This window comes from Saimiri boliviensis, chromosome 18 (assembly GCF_048565385.1).
Source record: "Saimiri boliviensis isolate mSaiBol1 chromosome 18, mSaiBol1.pri, whole genome shotgun sequence".
NCBI classification, from domain to species: Eukaryota; Metazoa; Chordata; class Mammalia; order Primates; family Cebidae; genus Saimiri; species Saimiri boliviensis.
Genome location: NC_133466.1, coordinates 8,564,248 through 8,589,407, shown reverse-complemented (window position 1 = coordinate 8,589,407; position 25,160 = coordinate 8,564,248). Strand labels below are relative to the sequence as shown.

The window sequence follows — 25,160 nt, the reverse complement described above, 5'->3', positions numbered from 1 at the left end:
GGGTCAGACCAAGAAGTGGAAGAAAGTGGCTGGCCTGAGGCCTTTGTTCGGGCCACTCAGTGTTGAATGAAGTGATAAAGGTAGCCACGTTGTCTGGCAGTGCTTCAGGTAATAATTCTGCTCTAAGGAAAGCAGCCATCATATTTATATCCATATAAATCAGTTTATTAAAGACGTTATATAGCAATATATATCCCAAACCTTTTTCAAAATTGTCATTAATTTTTAAAATTCATTATTTTCATCTCATTAAAAATGGTTTCTTCCTTTAAAATTTCCCAGGAAGTGTGGCCTCTGTTTTCTGCTGCTCAGTTTAAACACATCATCAAAGACAGATAAGGAATAATGTCATGTGGGCATAAAAGGAGATTTATAAAGCAGAAATGAATTTTCTGGGAACCAAGTTTCAAGTGACTCAGATAAGCTTTATTAATTTCACGGGTGAAGCCACTGGATAAAGCAGTGCCTAAATCAGGCTTGTTTACCCTTGGCATTATGTCCCCAAACACGGTTTCAGGTCCATGGAAATAAATACAGCTTGGGAGGCCTTCGGCCTGAGCCTCTTTGGCCCAAGCCCATCCAGACTGAAAAGTACAAAGGCAGGCTAGTATGTGGGCAAAGCAGCGTGGCTTATCTTAGGGTCCTATTAATTGTGGGCCAACAAGACAGTGACAGGATTTGAAGAAAGAAATGTATTGCAACAGACCATATCCTTCGAACCACAAAGGGAGACTGAGAAAATGCTGGCTTCAGGCCAAAAAATCCTGGCTCAAAACACACCTTCCTTAGGTGGCTCAGAGGCAGACCAAGTTCATCAAGTCAAGGACCTTCTCCCGCTACCACCTTGGGGAGAGGGGCCTTCCCCGACCTGCCCTGCACACAGGTCTCCGGCTGTTCAGAACCTCCTCAGTAACAACAGGAGCAAACATACATGTTTTCCCCTTATGTAACTTTGTATTTAAATATATTCTGGGAAACTGCTGGGCACAGTGGCTTACACCTGTAATCTCAGCACTTTGCGAAGCCAAGATGGGAGCATCACTTGAGTCCAGGAATTCAACACCAGCCTGGGCAACATAGGGAGAACCTGTCTACAAAAAATTTAAAAATTAAACTGAGTGTGGTGGCACGCACCTGTGGTCTCAGCTACTCGGGAGGCTGAGGGGAGGGACTGCTTGATCCAGGGAAGTCGAGGCTGCAGTGAGCTGTGATCTCACCACTGTGTTTAGCCTGGGCGACAAAGGGAAATCCCTGTCTCTATATGTTCAGGGAAATGGCAGCATGAGATTTTATGCCGGTTCTTGAGACTAGAAACACTTCAGCACCAGCCAAATACCCCCATGAGAGCAAGGAAAACTCTTTTCCAGTTGCCTGCAAAGTTTAAAGTTATAATCAAAATGTTATAAAAAGAACTACAGAATAGAGTGGGGGTTGAGGGGAGTCACACATTTCCAGTGGCTAGCACTCTGCCCTGTGCCCCCCGCCTTAGAGAGTATCTACAAACTTCCCATCCATGGACTGTGCTTGCAGCCGTCCTGGATGTCGACTGGCCACAGACCCTTTGCTGTGGGGAGTCCCAGCCACATGCGTTGGCAACTTGGAGAGAGGTTTCCATTTGTCCCCATGATCCCACTTACCAGCAAAGCTCAAACTGCTGTCACAATTGCTTCACTGTAGCTAAAAAGGTACAGTTAACGCAGGAGCCACAGTCACTGTCTTCTGTGAAATGGTCTTGCAAATAGCATTAAGAAATCTTGTTGCATTTCGAAGAAAAGGGCTGATTAGAGGCGCCTGTTGGAAGTAAAAGCCTCGAAGAAGTTAACCTGTGGGTCTGCTTCGTTTCAGACATGGAATAAGCACAAACACAAGCCTATGCTGCTCGCTGGAGCTCCCTTAGGATTGGGATAAAGCTGGATTTCCAGATGCCGCTCCGTTTTCCCTGCCTCCGTCCTCTGGGCTATGTCCTGCAGAGCTTCAGCGGGAAGTTCTCCGTGATGAGGTGGTCAGGATGAAGAAGCACCACGATGTTAACCTCAAATTCTGAGAAGAGAAGAGCCCGTGGGTTTATGCTGACACTGAGCAGCCGCCGCCAGGGCAGTCGCAGTAAGCTCTAACGGAGAGGGAGTGCCGGCGCCGTGGGTTTCGGTGCTGTCCGCTCAGCACCACCCAAGCTTTCAGCTAAACCAGTGGAGATGACTCTACTGATGTCTGACTACCTCTGTCAGCTTTCTCTAAGTGAGGTTTTGTCCTCTCATCTTGGAACGTGAGTGGTCAGCCTTCCCCAACTCCACTTTCCCTGTCCCTTTGCTTTCCTAGAGAGAACCTACTAGAACCCTTTCAAGTCATTCGTATTCCTTTGCCTTTTTACATTTCCTACAGTTCTTAATGAAATAGCAGACCATGAACCAGCCCGTAGCTGTCTGGGCCCATGTCCGTAACCCCCAGGAGAGAAACAATCTCCAGAAGCAGCAATTTGGCTGGGCATGGTGGCTCACATCTGTAACCCCAGCACTTTGGGAGGCTGAGGTGGACGGATCATGAGGTCAAGAGATCAAGACCATCCTGGCCAACATGGTGAAACTCCGTCTCTACTAAAAATACAAAAATTAGCTGGGTGCATGCCTGTCGTCCCAGCTACTCAGGAGGCTGAGGCAGGAGAATTCGCTTGTACCTGGGAGGCAGAGGTTGCAGTGGGCCAAGATCATGCCCCTGTACTCCAGCCTGGTGACAAAGTGAGACTTCGATTTGGTGGGGGAGGGGGGAGCGGCAATTTATTGTTGCTTCATTGGATACTATTCATCCATCACCTTTCAGTAAACAGGATTCCTTCTCCACTGACTCTTCAGCTGCTATGGCTGAGCCCTGTTGATCATCACAAAAGGGGTGTGTGTGGAGAGGAAGCGCCTGAAGACAAATCAGCACCATGTCCTTGCCCAGTGTGACGAGGGGTGGGGAGGGTGTCGTGTGGGCAGAGGGCCCTGTGCCAAGCCCCATACTGTGGCAGCTCAGCTGTGGAAAGGCCTTGGAGTTGGTGCCCAACCTGTGGCTGGGGGCCACAGGACAACATCCCCATGTGGGGTATCCACCTCCGCCCCAACATCGGCCACGAGAAGAGTCGGCCACCAGCAGTGCCCCTTTGCCCTTCCTCACTTTATTGTCATTACATTAGAGCCCCCTGGGCCCTTCCTGCGACCACTCCCTTCAACGGATTCTCCACCCCTCTTGCCGTGTCCCCCAGAAGGGTGGCGGGTGTGGCTGGAGTGGACAGAGAGGGATGCCAGTAGGCAGGAGAGGGAGCTGGCGTGGGCTCTCCTTTTCAGCAGGAAAGCAGCTGCCTCTGAGCTGCCACGCTACCCAGGTGCTGCTTACAGCCCGAGTGAGCCAGCCACGGGGCTGACCGCGCATCTGAGGTCACTTGCACAAAGAGCTGGAGAAGAACACCCAGAAGTGCTGCTCCTAATGTGATGCGGTGCTCACTCCTGACTTCCAGCCTAGACGCCCTGAGCCTTTCCGAATCACTGTCCCGTCGTACTGAGAAGGCTCAGTCGCTTCCTACCGGGTCTCTGTTCTGCCTCCTTGTAGTGTGGAGTGATCTCCCAATTCACATTATTCTTACTAAGATGGATGGACATTAAAATATTTACAGGAAGAGTTGAGAACATGGAAATGTTCATGATACGATGTTAAAGGGAAAGAGGCAGGATTTAAAAGGGTGTCTGTGACCGAATTCAGATCCCGTGGTTAAAATATGACACGCAGCTTCATGGAAACTCACTAGAGGCAGCCTAGGCCGTGGGGCTCCAGTCCTTCGTGCTGCTGAATGCCCACTCTGGGGTTTGCGCCATCCTGGACCTTCACTCAGAGCCACCTGTCAGCATCCACACCACCCCTGCTCACGTGGTGCTCACATGCGTTGAGTTTTCTTCATGGAGCTCGGCGTCACTGCCCTTGTCTACATTCATGTGGGTCTGTTTCCCCGTGTGACAGTGGAAGTTCCACGAGCACCAGGACTGCCTGTGGGTGTGTCCCCTGTGTGGCACGGCAGGTCCCTAACGAGGTTTTGTTGAGTGGCCGAAGGGTGGCCGGCTCTCAGCTGTGTCACCCACAGCAGGCCCTGGTGCTGAGGGACTGAAAGGTGGCAGGGTCTGAGCTATGTGACCCACAGCAGCCCTGGCACTGAGCGGCCCTTCTCATGGGCCCAGGAGGGCTGGGGGTGACTGCCACTTACCCACTTTGAAGTTGGTGGTCTCCAGCGTAGGGCAGGTGAACAGCCTGGGGAAGACCATGTAGATGGGAACAGAGAGGCCCCTGCACACGTCCCCATCGGCGATCTGAATGTTCTGAATCTCCGTGGCATCGCGGGCGTAGCCTTCTGCACACCCTGGGGAAGGGAGGCCACGTCATGCAGTCGGGGCCAGCAGGGCGGCGGGGCCTCATCAGCACTGCACCACCCCCCCGTCTGCTCCAAGGATCCTCCAGGGTTCCCTCACTGTCCTCGGACATGCGGCTACTGCCACGCACAGCCATGCTCTTAATTTTGCTTCCCCCGACATCCTTTTTTTTTAGAGTCAGGGTCACAATCTGCTCTGTTGCCCCAGCTAGAGTGCAATGGTGCGATCTCAGCTCGCTGCAGCCTCCAACGATCCTCCCACCTCAGCCTCCCCAGTAGCTGGGATCACAGGGGTGCATCCCTGTGCCCGGAACTCAAGGGTGGCAGTCAAGGGTGACAGGTACTGCAGGGCCTGGGGCGCGGCCTCACCGCATGTCTCCACGCGCACCAGCTGCAGCTCCACGCTTCTGATGGCGGCCTCCGAGCTCTCCACCACCAGCTCTCCTGTTAGCGGCTGTGTGATGACGCAGTTTGTTGAGTTGAGATGTCCTCGAATGAGAAATTTGGGAAGTAAAGCTCTCTAAAACAAAATAAAAACAAATACATGGGAATGGAAGAAAGTAGGGAAGGCACTCTATAGTGACTTTGGTGTGAATAAAAACTGGAATCAAAGCTGGGCGTGGTTACATGTTCCACTGGGACCGTCTCACAAAATGAGAAGGAGCAAGAATACTGACGTTGTGGAAACTATTCAACAACCTTCTACATACGGCACCTGACACTCCTTGGACTGAAAATGACTCACAGAACCATCCCAATTTCCTAGACTCAGATCTAGAAAGCTCCTTCTTACCAAGAAATAAGACACAAGAAAGTCTGAGGGAGTCGCCATGGTGTTCAAGGACAACCTGACACACACACACAGTTAAAAAAGAACACCAAACAGCCAGGCACGTGGCTCACGCCTGTAATCCCAGCGCTTTGGGAGGCAAAGGCAGTAGGATCGCTTGACCAGAAGTTCAAGACCAGCCTGCATAACATGGCAAGACCCCATCTCTAAAAAATGTTTTAAAAAGTAGCTGGGCAGGCTGGTGCACACCTGTAGTCCCAGTTACTTGGGAGACATAGGCAGGAGGGTTGCTTGAGCCCAGGAGCCTGAGGCTCCAGTGAACAATGATTGCACCACTGCACTCCAGCCTGGGCGACAAGAATGAGATGATGAGATACTGTCTCTTAAAAAAAAAAAAAATTAAAAGATGTTCCCAATTGTGCAATGTTTTAAAGCCAAGACATTTATTTTATTTCATAGAAATTTAAAGAAAATGATTTTCTTTGACGCTTGATGAGACGCTTATAAACCTTGGCTCTGTAGACGGGCCACTGGCCAGGAAGGGCGATGATGGTCTGTAGCAGGGGTGCCCAATCTTTTGGCGCCTTGGGCCACTTTGGAAGAATAATTGTTTTGGGCCACACATAAAATACGTTAACACTACTGACAGCTGGGGAGTTAAAAAAAAAAAAAAAATCACAAAAACAAAATCGCATCATGTTTTAAGGTTTATGAATTTGTCTTGAGTCACATTCAAAGCCATTCTGGCCTGTGGGCAGTGGGTTGGATGGGTCTGGTCTAGAAAGCCACAGACAGTTTTTCCAGGGGTCTTTACCACTGGCTGGATGCCAGTTACTGAAAGGATCAGAGAATGGCATACTACTGTCCAACAAACGTAATGTAAGCTGCAAGTGGAAGACACATAATAATTTAGAATTTTCTAGTAGACACATTGAAAACGAAGGTAAAATTAACCAATATATCAGAAGTATTATCACTTCCACATGTAATGAATATCAAAAATATGACTGATGTTTGACATTCTCCTTTTCATCCTGAGTCTTGAAATCTGGTCAGTATTTACACTTCCAGCTCACCCACTTGGCCCAGCCATGTCTCCAGGGTCAATGGTCACAAGTGGCTGATGGCCACCTGACTGGGCAGTACAGCTCTGGACCCAGCAGCCCCCAAAGCTGCAGCCTCGGAAAAAGTCTGCATTCAAGATGGAGGTTTTTTGGTTTTGCTTTTGTTTTTTTAAGTAGACACATTTTTAAAGACAGGGTCTTGCTCTTTTGCTGAGGGTGGAGTACATGGCTCACCACAGCCTCACCTCCTGGGCTCAGGCAACCCTCCTAGCTAAGCCTTCCCAGTAGCTGGGACTACAATTGCATGCCACCACACCCAGCTAATTTTTACATTTTTCTTTTGTAGAGACAGGGTCTCACTATGTTGCCCACGCTAGTCTTGAACTCTTGACCTTAAGTGATCCTCCCAAAGTGCTGGGATTACAGGCATCAGCTACTGTCCCTGGCCAAGCCAGGGTTTTAAAAATAACTAAGAGAAGCTATTTGTGTAGAAAAATAAAAAGCGTAGCAGTTCACATTAAACTTCTTTTAGGCAACTGATGAAAAAGGAAAGCTTTCAACATACAGCTCAAGATACTGACTAAACATTCGTTTTCCCACTCCTCCCACTGACATGATATTAACATATACAAATAAAATAAACCTCCACTATTTTCAGTCTGAGCTCCAGCCTTCCTGTAGTTCCTGTAAAGCTATCTTACAGCCTTCCAATAAATCTCTTTTCTACTTAAAAAGCAAAACAAAAAACCACCAGTGGCATTTTGTGAATACATAATTTTATTTTATTGGCTTTATATGTTATTTTCTTATTTTCCAACAATCAAGGTGAATGGTTCTGTCAAAAGAAAAGTTCCTTACATTTGTAACTAAACCTACACCTAGAAAAACCACAAGGAGCACCCTGCAGGGAGCAGCCCCATGAGGCATTTCTGTTGGAGAGAAAGTGGACAGATGCCATGGCTCCCAGGAGTTCGGGCACCTGTCCCCCAGGTGGCAGGGGGAACAGTGAGCGTGGGTGTGCTCTCGGGGCGTGTGGTCAGCCTGCCGTCAGGCGGGGGCCTTCGAAGGGCAGTAGGCGGGTATCACGGGCGAGCTCACGAGGTGGAGGAAGCTGCCACAGGCTGGTACCACAGCTTCCTGCAAAGGGGATCTCCCACCTGGAAAAGCAGACTCAGGGCAAGGTGGGACAAGGGTCCCATGTCATTCATGGCCACAGTGCAGACAGTGAGCATCTGGACTCAGGAGACAAGCTGCCTACAAACACCCCTGCCACGTGCTATCCCCAGGGCCGAGCGCCTCTGCTCAGTGTGGGCTGAGGACCAGGAGAACAGGTTCTCCCGTGGGCTAAGGACACGGCCTCTTCAACACCACCACACGCACTAGATCCTCATTCATAAATGTAAACCGACAACCAAGGATCAATACACATTTAAGGAAAAGAAAAGCAAGAAAAAGACACATGCACTCGACAAACAGAACCAACCCCTGAGAAACAGAATCAACACAGGAAACGGAGATGAAAGGCCACTGCATCTGCAATAGGAGCAGCAGCCGGAGGAAGAATCGGCGCCTAGAAATGAAGCATTACTGCTGAGTCAGCGCTTCCGCGGACAGGCCACAGAGGTGGGAGAGAGGAGTCTGAGGGGGTTGTGTGCCCTCAGAGCCGGGACGGAGAGGGCAGTGGCCTTTCCTCCCTCACCTGTCTGCAAGGCTCCCCATGACACACATCCAGCCTCTGAGGGAGAAGACCAGTGACCTCCCAGGACCCAGTCCTCCCAGCTCATCCTTAACTTGACCCTAGTGAGTGTGGTCCAGACAGCAGAATGAAGAATTAAGAGGAAGGAACAAAAGTTACATCCAGGAAGAACTACAGGAACTCACTGCTTTCTTTGAGACAGATACCATTAAAAAAAAGTCTGGGGAAATGCATGGCAGTGAGGAGAGGGCAAGATAGGGAGGCTGGGGCCAGGCAGAGTTCTGGACAGGGCCAAGTGAAGTACTCTGCCAGTAAAGCGCATGTGGGCAGCTGAGGCTCCACTGAGAGCCAGGCAGCCCTGTCCTGGCACAGGAGGTGGGGGGGCTGGGCTGGCACTGCCCAGGTGCCTGTGTCCTCAATGTACCTGTCCCAGCCGTGAGGCATCCACCAAGGAGGGCGCTGTGGAATCTTTAAAAAGCACGTTGCTGCCCGGCCTGTGCCAGGTGGGAATGCTGGGGGGATAAACGGCAAACTAAACATCCATGGAGGATGACAAGAGGCCAGGGGGCTGGGCTCAGGCCCTGGCTAACCACAAGAAATAAAGGGACATGGCTGTGTCACGGGCAGCAGGGGGCCTCGGGGGCCCACGATGCAGTAAAACTGAAGGAAAACAGTGCAATTAATAGACATACTCTCCCTGCAGAACTTTTCAAAAGCACTCTTCTTCTAAGCTGCTTTACTGAGCATAAAAAGGAAGTCAAATGGAAAATACTGCGTAAATTGGGTACAAACAATCAGGAATCTCTGCTGGCTGATGATGTGATTTCCAAATAAAACCACCCAGGCAATAGCTAGTCCATGGGGTCTGGCTGCTGGGAAGATACCCACAGCACTTGTGTGAGCAGAACGTCTTACCTCTTTGACGTTCTGTAAGGTTTCAGGAGTAATCGTGAAGTCTACAGGACTGGGAGTCATCTTTCCCTTCTGAGGCTAAAACGAGAGGTTAAACTGAAGTCAGTCGGTGAAGGCCAAGAGTGCTGCAGGTCAAACAGCTATTCCCCTTCCAAAATAAACAAACGGCAGCCTGGCAAAGCAGGAAGGATGGGGGACTAGGAGGAGGAGGCCTGAGTCCCAAGCATGGTTCTGCCAAGTCTCCCCATTTTGCTGAAACTCAGTTTCCTCATCTGTAAAATGAGGGGAGAGATGTCTTAATCTCCAACGTGCCTTTCAGATTCAGAATTTAAAAATCAGACCTAAGAAACAGAGCACTGTTATTGGGAGGTACTCATTTGAAACCTCTCAGCACAGTGACCTCCGAGGGACTCCTCACACCTCCCAGATGGTCCCACTTTACAGATAAGGAAAGTGGGGCAGAGAGCTCAGTGACTTGTTCGGCTCAGCAGTAGAGCTGGGAGGCTGAGCATCAAACCCAGGGGGTCAGGTTGCTATTAGCCTCTGAGCTATAGAGCTGTCTACCTGAAGAATCATACCTATAAAATAGTTATAAATGTCCCCAAAACAGCAGTCACAGTGATCACCTCCATGTTACATAATTTCAGAATCCATCGATATAGCCGAGCTTCATAAGAGCCCGCCTGGCATCTTTTATCCAGGGGCTGGGATGCAAAAGGTCACTCTACCATCCAGAGAGCCAAGGGGAAGAAGGGCCATGCCCAACGTGCTGATGATATGGAGTCCCTCTGGCCCACGGCCCCAGCTGGGGGACTCTGGGCCAAGGACAATGATGCCCACGTGATGCTCATGCCACTGGCAATCTCTGACCCAGGACTGTCATGTCTTCTGCCAGTACCCAGGAAACAATAAAAGGCTAAATTATTAGCTTGTAAATAGGGTAAAATCTCAGACCCCATGGGAGATTCCTATTATTCAGCACCAGAGCCCAAAGTGAAGCTTACAGTGGAGTGAACGATAAATTCACAGGTCTTTGTCAAGTCTTTCGCCAACAGAGATCGCCTCATGTCACAGCGCAGTGTATACTAAAGGGGAGAGTTGGAGAAACAAAGGTCATCTGAGTGGGATTTGCTTTCATCTTGGAATTATATTCAAAGAGACAAGTCAGTCAACATATTTGAGGGAAATATTATACAATCAGTGCATTATAGGAAATTAACATACATAATATAGTATTTAATAGAAGAGTTAATGTTCAAATTAAAGGCATTTCTACCTTTAAGAAAGCACCACTTTACGGTTATTCTTCAATCTATTTGCACAGCCGTCCTGCAGCTGCACCCACTGGCACACAGGTGCATGGTCCTGCCTAAAGCAGGGAGCAGGCTGGTGGGACAGAAAGGGCAGTGTGCTCAGGAGCAAAGGCCAGGCCAGATCCCGTTGTCTGCCTTACTGTGCAAGCCCAGACAGATAACACAACTTCTCTGAGCTTCTGCTTCCCCTCTGTTGAACAGGGCTATTAACATCCACCTGCATCGAGACTCCAGTAAGATAATGTGTGACAAGCACTTAGTACAGGGCTGGCAGACGGCAGCACCTGGTGAAGCAGCAGGTACTCTGTAAGCGAGATTAGAAAGTACATGCAGTGAGGACTGCAGTCCTGGGACAGCACCCAGCATGTCACGACCCTTCCTTGCTGAGCACCTGCTCCGAGTGCAGAGCACTGCCCTGGGCACCAGAGTCAAGCTCAAGGTCACACCCGGTCCTCAGGGAGCGTCTAGTTTACTGAAGTAATATGCAGTGACTCACACATCCATCAACCAACTTCTACAAGGGTCAACTCATGGCTAATCTTATTTATCAAAACATCTCTAAGGCCTCTCCGCATCTGCCAATGCACAGATGAAGCCTGCATCTCAAAGAAAGAGTGACTTGGAAAAAAATGTGGCGTCACACTTGCACACTTCCTCTTTTAAGTGGCAAGGCCACCTTCCATTTCTCTGCTGTCCCGAGGTTATTTTTCTGAGCTGGTGACTACCATGGCGCCTGCTACAAGGTAGGCCCTGTTCCCCCCAGGGCAGCCCCACTGCAGAGCTGGTATGGAGCTTAAAGCAGGCTTTGAACCGGGACTATTGCTTCTAATCCCTGTCTGTGAGCTGAGAGACTGTGTAGAAACGTGATTCTACAGCATGATCACTGTTGTAATGCCAGTCTTTAAAAAAAAAAAATCACATAATCCACATTTAATAAAGTTAGCTATTATTTTAATCATCCAGGAAAAACTTTAGAATTATGTCAAAAATAATTTTCGTAACTGGGACTATCTGCGTAATTGAATCTTACAAGAAGCTATATTCTTATGAACAACCTGTCCACGTGAAATTAGAAGTTACTATATATTTAAGGTACTACTGGGAGAGTAAAACATTGTTTCAAAGAATCATCCCTTGTCTGCAAGGATCTTTATATATAATATATATATACAACATATATATTCTCTTCTCTTCTTGTTTTCTGAGACAGAGTCTCACTTTGTTGCCCAGGCTGGAGTGCAGTGGTGTAATCTCAGTTCACTGCAACCTCCACCTCCTATGTTCAAGCCATTCTCCTGCCTCAGCCTCCTGAGTAGCTGGGATTACAGGGGTATGCTACCATGCCCAACTAATTTTTTCTTTTTAACGGAGTTTCAGTCTTGTTGCCCAGGCTGGAGGGCAGTGGCCTGCTCTCGGCTCACTGCAAACTCTGCCTCCTGGGTTCAAGTGATTCTCCTGTCTCGGCCTCCAAAGTAGCTAAGATTACAGGCACCCTCCACCATGCCCAGCTAATTTCTGTATTTTAGTAGAGACATGGTTTCACCCTGCTGGTCAGGCTGGTCTCAAACTCCTGACCTTAGGTGATCGATCCACCCACCTCGGCCTCCCAAAGTGCTGGGATTACAGGTGTGAACCACTGCACCCAGCCCAATTTTTGCATTTTTAATAGAGATGGGATTTTGCCATGCTAGCCAGGCTGGTTTTGAACTCCTGACCTCAGGTGATCTGCCTGCCTCGGCCTCTCAGAATGCTGGGATTACAGGTGCAAGCCACCGCACCTGGCCCTGTTCATAGTTTTGAAGTAGACTCCTGTAAAAGGAATTTTTAACTTTGAAAAGGGATGACTAGGATCTCTATAAATTCTGAATATACAATTTCAGCAGACATATTTTATGTTATAGTACAAACTCTTGCCAGCACAGCTACAAGAGTAGAACAAACCCAATAAAACTTGCTACAATTTAAATTCTTGTAAAAAGAAGTAGTTGCACAAAGGACAACTACGGAAGACTGATGATTGTATGAAGTATCTGATAACAAGGACAAAAATGAACGCAGCACGACTGAAAAGAAGAATGCCAAGCCCTTCATCTAAAAAATAACAAGCAAACCAAGCCTCTGGACTGGCAATCTCTCTCTCTTTCTCTCTCTCTCTGATACACACACACACACACACACACACACACACACACACACACACACGAGAGAGAGAGATAGAGAGAGACTCTCTCTGTTGCCCAGGTTGGAGTGCAACGGACTAGCAATCTCTCTCTGTCATACACACACACACACACACACACAAACACACACACACACACGAGAGAGAGAGCGAGAGAGAGAGAGAGAGAGAGAGAGACACTCTCTCTCTGTTGCCCAGGTTGGAGTGCAATGGTGTGATCTCGGCTCACTGCAACCTGTGCCTCCCAGGTTCAAGCAATTCTCCTGCCCCAGCCTCCCAAAGCCATTGGGATTACAGGCGCCGACCACCACGCCCAGCTAATTTTTGTATTTTTAGTAAAAGCGGAGTTTCACTATGTTGCCCAGGCTGCTCTTGAACTCCTGACCTCTGATCTGCCCACCTCAGCCTCCGAAAGTGCTGGGATTACAGGCATGAGCCACCACACCCAGCTAATACTGGCAATATATATATATTTTTTAAGGTCTTGCTATGTTGCCCAGGCTAGACTTCAACTCCTTGGCTCAAGTGATCCTCCTACCTCAGCCTCCCAAGTGGGTGGGTTTACAGGTGCATGCCACTGCACGCAGAATGTCTATATTTTAAATCCTTTGTTCTCTTTTATTATTTTTACCATTTTACATTGTTACTTATAACACAATTCAATGTATAAATGAAAAATTTCTTGGCATACATATAATTTAAGAAAGATGATATTAGAGTTTAACAACAAAACTTTCTATCCAAAGAAATGTACCTATGTTAACCTTTAGACTGAGTATAGTAAACAGTGGGGCCAACGAGTGCTGGCCTGGACCCCCAGGCTGAGGCTGGCCTGTGTGATCACAGATGTCACTGCCCTCTCTGGGAGGCACTCACTCTACTATCAAACTCTAAGAAAAAGACCTGCCAAATAATGGCATGAATTAATGAATGGATGAAGACAGACTTTTAAAAAACATAATCTTAGTTTCTTTTAAGTTTATTTTCTCTAAAGAAGCAATGACAAATTTCAATATGAATCAAGACTTAAACGCTACTTGAGAAGTTTTGTAAATTCTGATAGGTGTGCAAATGTTAACTATAATTATGTAGACACACATCCCTTGTTTTTGGAGATGTGCAATGAGGTATTTTGAGATGAAGTATAAAGACTCTGAAACTAACTTTAAAATGAGTTAGAACAAAATACAGGTGAACAAAGATTGCAAAATACTAATAAATGCTAAATGATAATAAGTGCGATAAGCTCATAGAAATCAGAGGTTAAACTAAGAAATCTCTTCACTGTTAGAAACCTATGAGATATCTGGGGAGGTACTGAATTCCAAATTGCAGTATTCTGAGGTTAAGATTTTACCTCAAATGGTAAAATCTAAAGACTAAAAGATGAAGGTAGGGGCCATTGTTCACTTTACTAAAGAAATGACCACCTGTTAACTCTCCTACTATATTTTAAGTAACCTCCAATTTACATACAGCTCTGCAGGAATACAAGCATATACGTTTTGTTTTGTTTTGTTTTGTTTTGTTTGTTTTGTTGTGTTTTGTGTTTTGTTTTGTTTTGTTTTGTTTTGACGAGATTTTGCTTTGTTGCCCAGGCTGGTCTTGAAGTCCTAGGCTCAAGCAATCCTCCTGCTGTGGCCTCCTGAAGTGCTGGGATTACAAGCATAAGCCACTGTGCCTGGCCAATGCCCACATTTTCTATGTATATCTGAACATCTGTCTTGGCAACACATGGAAAAGAATGGGATTTCCAATTTGATTTTAAACAAATTCATCTTCTTTTCGTAAGTCTTAACACAGGAGTTAACAAATATGATTATTGAAAACGTGATCTGATGCCCGTTTCTAATGAACATTCTTATATTTTTAAATAAACCATATTAAAGAACTACTATGTGGATAAAGCAAGATACTGATTCTGGATAAATAATAAAAATAACTTCCAAAATGAAACGTTTAAGGTATCTTCAGTGTTAGCAAAAAGGCATTTGACACAGGCTGGTATTCTTTATTGAACAAACCTTGTCAATGAGGGGAAATGGATTCATGACTTCCTGTCCACCTCTGGAAGGTTTCACGGGGGAAATAGTCCCAACCTAGAAAGCTGATCAGAAGACTCCTGCCCACACACCAGCAATTGGTATTTGTATGGCTACCTAAGCAGCTCCCTCTGAATCCAGGTACTAATCCGTCATCATTATGGCTTCCTTGGGGTTATCCAAAGCCTTTGCTGTGCTAACAAAGGACTGGAAACACTTTTTTTCTTCGTGGAAAGATGGACGTCATACTACATGTGTTTCTTCTTGACAGATCTCTTAGACAATTCATAAAACTCACATACAGATGAATCTTTGGTTAAACACTCAGAGGGGTTCGGCGGACTTTTATTTTAAAGGTTCTAATGGTTTCAGCAGGAGAATGTATCTACTAAGGCTAAATTATTGACAAAAACTTAATAAATCAAAAAAATTCTTTACTTTCATCCCTCTTGCATATAAGACTGAAGAGTTTTGTCTCATGCAGCAAGGGAAGTGCTGCGAGGCTGCCATCACAAAAGTATCTTTCTTTCTGCTGAATAAAGGAAAGGCTCTCTCACCCTGCGCGGACTCCACACTGCTCCTGAGACAACAATAGCAGACTGTGAAAGACGCCCTTAACCGCAGAGGTGGACAGGAAGTCATGAATCCACTTCCCCTCATTGACAAGGTTTGTTCAATAAAGAATACCAGCCTATGTCAAAGTGGTAGCCTTTGGGTGTTAAACAAAGAGATACTTGTAAGTATAAAATGGACAAATGAATGCTAGTGCCGCAAAGAAGTTAGGGCATATCTGTTACCAGACAATAAAAGCATCCCTTTACAGTGTCAATGTGGCCTGAAAAGAGCCCAAGAGAAACAGGAAAAGGAAGTTAGAGCACACGTGCTTTGAGGCTCCCATCAAAAATAACGGCCATACATAAAATGTATTTATCAGGGAAAAATGAGAAATTAACAAAGAATATACATGAGAGGTATCAGCAATAAATACAGTATTAAATTCTTGGGCCTGTCTATTAACGCTGAGTGAAAGATCACACTTGTTTTTCAGAAGAAAACTTGTGAAGTCAGTAGCATGGGACTAGGAAGCTCTCACCTGAATGTTGACAAACACGCCATGATAAGTCTCATACAGAACTTTGTTACCCTTCACGTGCAGAGGAAATTCAAAAGGGATTTCTGTTTTGCCGCTGGGAAATTTCCCTGGCTTCACCATTTCTATGGTGCTGTTGATAATCTGGATAGGCTGTAAACAAAAATCAATTCAGTCCATCAGCAGGTACTTGGGAGATGTCCTTTCCAATCACAGTGTCTATTAATAACCTTCTGAAAGACACAGCACCCCGAGGCCCTGGAGGCTACCATCGTGCTGTCGTGGGAAGCTCCATGCTGGGTCTGGAGATGAACAGTGACTTGGCTCCGTTTTTTAAGACTCTGGCACAGTAATGGTTGATTTACAACATGAGGCACGTAGGTGCTTGATCCACATGGGAACTGAACTGGTATGTCCTTTCTCCTCCCCAAGTATCTCATTTAACAGTTTTAACAACCCCAATCTTCAGAATCAAGAAGCAGATCCAGTACGGTGAGGCTGCCTGGCTAACGGGGCTGATGCGTGAACCCACGGCTCTCCTCGCCCAGCCCATGCCCTTCGGGGCAGCGCTGCCTCTGCTCCTGATGGCCCACCCGCTTGCTTGGAGCCTTCCTGCTGCAGCTGCCTGGGGAGAGCAGGCCTTCCCCCAGCCCCATGGCCTGCGGAGACCTCCTCAGCTGTGCCTCCAAGGAGGAACAGGAGGGTACTAACATTTGGAACCTGCCTTCGAAGTATGTAGTCGTGCTTTTTAAGCATTTACAGCTTAACATCAGTGGCTCTGAGAAGATCCATGACTTAGGAAGTAAATCTCTAAGTACTAATGGATTAAGATAAAATCATAGAAAACACAGGAAGCCCCTAAATCTGAACACTGTGAATGCACCTTTCTTCCCTTAACTCTTTTCCCGCAAAACTGAAAGAGTTAAAATGTCCTTCAGGAAAAGGAAACTGTAAGAATGGAGAAGGAGTTTACATGGTGGAACACATGACTCTACCTTAAATGACAAAAGAACAGTTACTTGCTCTATTTTCATCTTACCTTAGTTTCAAATCAACAGCAGCATACACATAGCTAATAGAATAACAGTTTTGATTTCGGAAGGCAGGTAACATAAGCCACAGGCACAACTTCTCGGAAGAACTGTGTGTGGTTTTTTTTTGTTTGTTTTTTGTTTGTTTTTTTGAGACAGAGTTTCACTCTTGTTGCCCTAGCTAAGAGTGCAATGGCATGATCTCGGCTCACTTCAACCTCTGCCTCCCGGGTTCAAGGGGTTCTCCTGCCTCAGCCTCCCAAGTAGCTGGGATAACAGGTGCACACCACCACACCCAGCTAATTTTTTGTATTTTTGGTAGAAATGGGGTTTCACCATGTTAGCCAGGCTGGTCTCAAACTCTTGACCTCAGGTGATCTGCCCGCCTCAGCCTCCCAAAGTGCTGGGATTACAGGTGTGAGCCACAGCTGCAAAGCAGTGTTCTTTTTAATGGCTGAAATTAATACATTTATAGTTCTTCTAATCCTATTTATCAAATGGGAATTAGTATAAGCAGACTTTCAATAACAGGATATACTTAGAAACAAAGTATCTCCAATTTCACAGGTTGGTTAGTAAATATCAGAAGTACCTCCACCCCTTGCAAAATAACAGCAGATAACAATAAAGGCACACAGCAAGTGAAAACCACCATAAACATTTCTTTTTGTTTAAGAGACATGGTGTCTTGCTCTGTTGCTGAGGCTGGTGTGCAGTGCTGTGATCATAGCTCACTGCAGCCTTGAACTTCTTGGCTCAAGAGATCCTCCCCCCTCAGCCTCCAGAGTAGCTGGGACTACAGATGCACACCGCCATACCCAGCTAATTTTTTTTAGAGAGATGGGGTCTTGCTATGTTGCCCAGGCTACACTCAAACTCCTGGGCTCAAGCAATCCTCCCACCTTGGCCTCCCAAATTACTGGTATTACAGGCCTGAGCCACTGTGCCTGGCCCTGAGCCACTGTAGCCAGCCCAACATTTCAACATTGAACTAAAAACTTGGAATCTAAGCATTCTTACCTTAACAGAATTATAAAAAGCTTCAAACACCCCCACACTTTTGGCACTGAGCTGGAGGTTTACCGTTCCTTCCATGGTCAAAGACACTCCCTGGTGTTGGACTGAATCCTTACTTGATATGACCACCACGCCGGAGAGCACTTCCTGGGAGAGAGAAAAGACAGCCACCAATCAAATTAGCGTGCTTCTTTCATTCGCTTTGTTTATCAGCAAAACAAATTGATCCTTCACAATCAATTTGTTTAAAGACCCAGACATTCACTGAGACACCTGGATACCAGGATGGAGAAGGCCCAGGCCCTGGTGGGGGCCAGATGCCCACTGGTAATGACATGGCAGCCTGGACACACCCTGAGGGGAGCGCCAGAGTGTGGGGATGAGCGATCTCATCCGTCACTGCCTTTTGGACATGTCTTCATTCCTGGTTGGGGCATCTCGACAGATGTCTGAGTTCAAGAGTGCAAAGAGAAGGGCCAGGGCAAATGTTAAGTTCCCAGTGATATTACACAGGCACATGGATGAAGTCCCTTCAAAAGGAATGCAAGAAAATAAAACCCTGCTTGTTAGGCTCTTTCTCAATTGTGCTGACTAAAATGACAGCACATCTGCGAATGGGTAATTGCACGCAATGATTAGCCTGGTGTCCTTTCTGCCCGGACTGGAGGTTATCAGTGCCATCCACAAGGCAGCAGCACGCCACCTTCCCGAAGGACTGCCCTGTCCCTGGAGTTCCTGCTCAGCCGGGAGGCAACGGCACCTCGATTCCCTTGGCTGACACATCATTGAGAGACTTCACAACAGATCATCTATGCTTTATCTGAAGATAATTACTGAGGAATAGATTATGGACAGTAACTAAATTCATTATGAGAGAGCAGTTTCTTCCCGTCACCACAAAACTGGATAGTTTCAGTCAGTTACAGGGGCTTGAGTGGAAGAGGAAGCTGAGGGTGTGACACAGCATCAAGCAGAGCAGAAAGACTAAATCCACAATCCACACAGAACAGTAAGTGTCAGGCTGGGCGCAGTGGCTCACGCCGGCAGTCTCAGCACTTTGAGAGGCCAAGGCAGACAGGCTGCTTCAGCCCAGGAGTCTGAGACCAGCCTGGGTAACACAGTGAAACTCCCTCTCCACAAATAATATGAAAAAAAAAATTAGCTGGGTGTGGTGGTACCCGCCTGTGGTTCCAGCCACTTGGGAGGTTGAGGTGGGAGAACTGCGTGAGCCTGGGCAGGTGAGGCTGCAGTGAACTGTGACCACGCCGCTGCGCTCCAGCCTGGGGGACAGGGCGAGACTCCATCTCAAAAATAAACACTAAAAATAAAAACTGGCCCACAGAGCAAACCATTAAAAAACAGCTGTCCTACTGGTGTTTAAATCTGCTTATCTTTTATTTCTTCTAGTCATCCACTGAAAAATGTTTACTAAGTTCTTACTTTAACTTGAATTTTGGAAACAAGAAATATTCTATATCTCTTAAATGTTCTAAGTATTTTGTTTTTCTTTTCCACTCCCCACCCCAAAGCCTTGAAGCCTAATTAAAACAAACACAATCATCTCCATTTTAAGCAATCTTAAGAATAAAATGAGTTCTCCTTGAATTCTACTTAAAATGGAGATGATCATGTTTGTTTCAATGTTAATGTGTAAAGTTTAATGTTCCTAAAAAATTACTAAGTGAACTTAAATAAAAATTCCTGTGCAATAACTTAAATTCTAAGTTTAATTAACATTAATTCTATTAATTTTTTGTTTTGTCCAAATTCAAATGGAAATTCAATTTTTAAAATGTAGGCCAGGTACAGTGGCTCATGCCTGTAATCCAGCACTTTGGGAGGCTAAGGCAGAAGGATCACTTGAGCCCAGGAGTTCAAGACCAGCCTGCACAGCACAGCGGGACTCCTTCTCTACAAATAAAAAAATGGTAAAATTAGCCAGGCGTGGTGGTGTGCTCAGGAGGCCAGGGGCAGGAGGATCACTTGAGCCTGGGAGGTAAAGGCCACAGTGAGCCATGATTGAGCCACTGCACTCCAGCCTGGGTAACAGAGTAAGACCCTGTCTCAAAAAAAGAAAAAAAAAAGTTTAATCTACTAGTATATTTTTAAAATTCTACTTGATGAATATGTCCCACAAATAAATGAGACAAAAGTAATTTGTGAACTTAATCAATTAAACAATGCAGTAGCACTTGAGGGTGGTCTGCTCCTATGTGATCATAATATTTTCTGTCAATCTCGCAGGAACAGATCTGTGGTCTCACTGATTGGCATGTTGTAACTATGACGTCAGTAAAGCCTTTTCCTTCCTTAATTCCTGCAATGTAAGAAGAAAAAAGTAGTGATATCCCTTGGAAGTAAGCAGAGTAAATATTTCATGACTCAAGGGATTCTTTTGTCATTCTTTCAATGAGACACAATACAGTACAGAAAATACAAAATTAACAGTTATGGATAAATTAGACATTCTTACAATATACAGGTTTATTCAACTACCAATGAAAGGAGGAAAGGGAATTAGCCCACCTGAGGCTAAGGAGTCAAGGGATTTAGAAACAGAAGAGGCTTTAACAGAGAGGCAAGATCTGTTCACACACGCTTGATTCATCCTGACAGAGAAAGATAGGACAAACTGGAAAAACAGACATTAAGGAAACCCCAAGATCTCACCAAGAACTTCTCCCTTAGACTTTTGTCTAGACATTCATCAGGAAGACGTAAGATTTATGGCTCCAGATAGTACTAATAACTCGTCCGACATCACAAGCAGAGGCCTTCAACTGGGGGCCATGACTCCAAAGAGGGGCCATTCAGAGACTGGCAATAACCCAGAAAGGACATACCGAAATCGCGTGCAGTGTGCCACTGTTTGGGGGAAAAGCTGTAGCTTTTGTCCCATCATCGAGGAGGGGCCTGGCCTGGGAAAGGTCATGTTGTCAACTGGGAGGAGGGAGAGATGCAGTCCCGTGTGGTATGTGTGCTCATCACAGAAGCCAGCACAGACCCCGGGACCCACCTGTGTCAGGAAGAGCGGACCCCGCTTCAAGGTGGAAAAGTAAAGAGCTTTCATTTGAGGAATGTGAATCCTTTTAAGTTATCAAGCCCAGAGACACTGAAATGAGACGGCAGACCCATCCTCCCCCTCTCTGGGTTGTGCTCATCTCTTGAAACTACCTGGTTTTGCCACCAGCAGCTGAAGTATAAATTACCTCCATCATACCACATCCAAGGCTACAGCCCGCTCCCTAGAGCTTAACAATGGAGAGCCAATTGCCCATCAATGTCATTTCTGTAAGCCAATGAGAATTCATGACAAACAACTTCGTATCACCGCACTCCCTGTCCCCCTTTCTTTGTCGTTAACAACCTACTTGTAACACAGGTGAATGGAGTTCATATCCAAGGTGACTGGGTCTGTCTTCTGGGCAGCTGTCCTCTCTCTGGCTCAAGTCAGCTCTTTAATATACTTTGTGCCACTGGGCGTGGTGGCTCAAGCCTGTAATCCCAGCACTTTGGGAGGCCAAGGCGGGTGGATCACAAGGTCAAGAGATCGAGACCATCCTGGTCAACATGGTGAAACCCCGTCTCTATTAAAAATACAAAAAATTAGCTGGGCATGATGGCGCATGCCTGTAATCCCAGCTACTCAGGAGGCTGAGGCAGGAGAATTGCTTGAACCCAGGAGGCGGAGGTTGCGGTGAGCCGAGATCGCGCCATTGCACTCCAGCCTGGGTAACAAGAGCGAAACTCCGTCTCAAAAAAAAAAAAAAAAAAAAAAAAAAAATATATATATATATATATATATATATATATATATACACACATATACGTATATATATATGTGTGTGTATATATGTATGTATGTGTATATATATATACGTATATATATATACACATACATATATATATATACACACACATATATATATATATACACACTTTGTGCCCCAGCCTCTTTGTTTTAGGTGGTCAGAGGCAATACCTCCAAGAGCCACACAACACAGAGCCTGCTTCAAGGAGGCCACGTCCCTGTCCCAGACGAGCTAAGTCTGGGGAGAAGCCTGATGCTGCCCATCTTCAACCTCAGCCCAAACAGCAGCCTGGAAACAAGTATTCCAAAGGCTACTGGCCACCCTTGCTCTTATCAGCTTTGCTGGTTCTCACGGCAGAAACCACTGGCAAGTCTGTTCAAAGTGGGGTAAAAGCAACCACGTTTTCTAACTTCTTATTCTCTTTTTTCTTCTCATTCACTCTGTCACCCAGGCTGGAGTGCAGTGGCACAATCTCAGCTCACTGCAACCTCTGCCTCCTGGGTTCAAGCAATTCTCCTGCCTCAGCCTCCTGAGTAGCTGGGATTACAGGCATGTACCACCACACCCAGCTAATTTTTTGTATTGGTAGAGTTTCACCATTGTTGGTCAGGCTGGTCTCGAACTCCTGACCTCAAGTGATCCACCCGCCTCAGCCTCTCAAAGTGCTGGGATTACAAGTGTGAGCCACCACACCCAGCCTAACTTAGTATTCTCTAAATGTAAAAGGACACTACCAAACTACACAACTCTTTTTCTTATTTGTTCTCTGGAATAAAATGCCAAAACCATAATTCGGACTCTGGGTTTCAAAATGGTGGCATCAAGTCAGCGATCCCCTCTTGGCTTCCTGGAAATCACCCAAAGAATAAGAAACAAAACTACAAACTGCATTTTCGGTGAAACAAGGAGACCGCTAAATACTGTGAAATAGGTGGAAGAGCTGTGAAAAGAAGTGAAGACTGAGGAGGGGCACGTGATGAGAACCGGAAACAAGGCCCCCTAGCTCTGCAAATGTGCCTCCTCTGGAAGGTGAGGGTGCACCTGGGAACAGCTGAGGCCACTCCCAGAGAGGCATCCTGTCAGTGGCCCCACTGCAGGAAGCAATAGTCTCTGCAGCGGTGAAGGCAGCCAGCCCCTGTGCAAGGGGCAAACGCCCTGCAGCTGGTTCCCGCATGGGCTCACGCAACACAAAGATGAAGGAAACTCACACGTAAAATCTCCAGCTATTAGAATAGTCCAGCCAGCCTGGTCTAGAAATAAATTCATCTCCTGCAAGGAAAGGTTAAAAGGAACCGGCAGAGGAGCACATGACATCTAATGGATTAAAAAATGAGAGTAGGGAAGGGAGAGGAAGGAGGCGAAGTGAGGAAGGAGAAAAATCCAAGTGGCAGATGAATAGGAAAGACAGACCGGGTCACTCTTCTCCTTAGATCTCTAAGCAGCTCGCCATCTCACGCACATGGTAAGAGCCACAGCGGGGACCTGTGGCTCCCTACAAAGGGGACCCGCCCTCCCCTTATGTGATGCCCTCATGTGGGCCTCCTCTGCTCCCCTGCCCCTGCCCTGGTCCCCTTGCCATTCCTGTAAGAGGCCTGTACATTCCAGCCTCAGGCACCTGCCCGTGTTCCTCGCTCCACCTGCTTGTTCTTCTCAAGACACCTGCAGGGCTCGGTTCCCTGAGCCCACATTTATAACTGGCCCACTCCCACCTAGCACTCAGTATCCCCATCCCTGACTGTGCTCTGTGACACTTACCACCTTCTAAAACATGACAAAAGTGCCTCCCTATTTTATTTACTGTCTGTCTCCAGCGCCTGAACATGAACTCCACCAGGGCAGAGTGACTGACAACAGTGAGCACTCAATGAACGCTTACTGAATGAAAAAACGATCATTCACCAGAAAAAAATCCATACCATCAAGCAGGTGAAAATGGTGAATGTGCATTTCACCATGAAGTTTTACAGTCCAGTGAGGCAGGTGCTTCTATAAAGGATGAACACAAAACAGAGCTGTAAGAGCTCAGGGAGGAAATGGTGAGGCCAAAGGAAGAGATAAAAATACAGGAAAGCTCCCAAAAGAAGTGAAAGGAAAAAAACAAACCACCACAGAAAAGAAATTAAAAAGGGCCTACGGATGTATGCAGGCAGAAATGAGAAAATCCAAATAAATTAAATGAATACTTAAGAAATAATTCAAAAAAGAACCATAAAGACAGAGATAAAATGGGAGCCAGAAGATGAACACACATCTGTGCCTAGTGAAGTTCCTAATAAGAAAACTGAAATCACGAAGCAGAACAAATATTTACTGTGATAATTCAAAAACACTAAAAAGCAAAAGAATTAGGAGCAGTCAATGAAAATCCTTTGTGGCAAAAGTGTTATTTAAAAAAGGAAATATCCTTTTGGAGTCAGGAAGAAAGATCAAGTCACTTATAAGAGGAAAAGAAACCATATTTCTCCACAGCAAAATGCAATTCAAAATGCACGTAGAGTGATACAACAATGCTCAAGGAAACCAAGTGTGACCCTAGAATTTATACTTAGCTAATATGTCATTCAGATGTACGGAAACAGTTTTAAATGTGCAAAAAACAACAACAAAGAAAACATACCCTAAACAACACTATATAAAAGTCCTTCTTAAGGAATTTACTAAATAGTACACTATAGCTATCCAAGAGATGGCTAGAAAAACTATGTCAAAAGAACCAATTGTGAGGATTAGCTCCATTTAATTGTGAGAAGAATGAGATATGTGGTTATAATGAAAGAAGAGAATGAAAAACATAAGTTCTGACAACGTAGAATTTTTTTTTTTTTTTTTTTTTGCGTTGGAGTTTCACTCTTACTGCCGGCTGGAGAGCAGTGGCTCAATTTTGGCTCACCGCAACCTCCGCTTCCAGGTTCTCTCAAGTGGCTGGGATTACAGGCGCACGCTACCACGCCATTAACTTTTTGTATTTTCGGTAGAAATGGGGTTTCACCATTTTAGCCAGGCTGGTCTCGAACTCCTGACCTCAGATGATTTGTCTGCCTTGGCCTCTCAAAGTGCTGGGATTACAGTTGTGAGCCACAGTACCCAGCAACAATGTAGAATTTAATTAACACTATTTGAGAGACTAAGAACTAGAATGTAGGAAGTAGTGTAATGTATACGGAGGCTTCTCCATCGTTGACAGCTGGGATTTTAAAATGTACTATTCAAACCATACTTCCATACTTTTTTTTTTTTAAAAGACAGGGTCTTATTGTCGCCCAGGCTTCAGTGCAGTAGTGTGATCATAGTTCACCGCAACCTCTACCTCCCAGGCTCCAGTGATCCTCTGGTCTCAGCCTCCTGAATGGCTGGGACTATAGGTGCACACCATCACACCCAGCTAATTATTGTATTTTTTGTAAAGATGAGGTTTTGCCACGTTGCCCAGGCTAGTCTTGAACTCCTGGGCTCAAGCAATCCTGCCTTGGCCTCCCCAAGTGCTAGATTACAGGTATTCACCACTGCACCTGGCCTGCACTTTTCAATATGGTAGCTGTGTGCCATATGTGGCTATTAAACTTATATTAACAGTTAAAATTCAGATCCTTCCATTTCAGGTGCTTAATATCCACATTATGGCCAGTGGCTATCATAAGGGACAGAGTGGATAAGAAGTACATTCACATCATCACAGAGAGCTCTACTGGACAGTGCTGATTAAAAATTAATAAATCAAATAATATCATACAAATAAACAGAAGTAAACAACAGTGAATACTGTAACTAGGATCAGGTAGTAGAGGGAATAGAGAGAGAAGGAAAGAGGAAATATGCTAATTCAG

The 25,160-nt window shown here is 46.0% G+C and overlaps 1 protein-coding gene across 2 annotated transcripts in view; it reads right to left on the bottom strand.

Annotated features, from left to right (window-relative positions):
* Positions 1 to 404: 404 nt before the first annotated feature.
* Positions 405 to 25,160, bottom strand: part of VPS26C (VPS26 endosomal protein sorting factor C) — a 44,895-nt gene continuing 20,139 nt past the window's right edge. For both annotated transcript variants that reach the window (XM_003927622.4, XM_010338272.3), the window contains 7 exons: positions 17,528 to 17,671; positions 15,480 to 15,629; positions 9,857 to 9,937; positions 8,856 to 8,930; positions 4,760 to 4,910; positions 4,229 to 4,381; positions 405 to 2,040 (listed from right to left, as the gene is read on the bottom strand). In XM_003927622.4, coding sequence (XP_003927671.1) covers positions 1,958 to 2,040; positions 4,229 to 4,381; positions 4,760 to 4,910; positions 8,856 to 8,930; positions 9,857 to 9,937; positions 15,480 to 15,629; positions 17,528 to 17,671 — 837 coding nt within the window. In that variant the 3' untranslated portion in view covers positions 405 to 1,957. The remainder of the gene's footprint in view (positions 2,041 to 4,228; positions 4,382 to 4,759; positions 4,911 to 8,855; positions 8,931 to 9,856; positions 9,938 to 15,479; positions 15,630 to 17,527; positions 17,672 to 25,160) is intronic.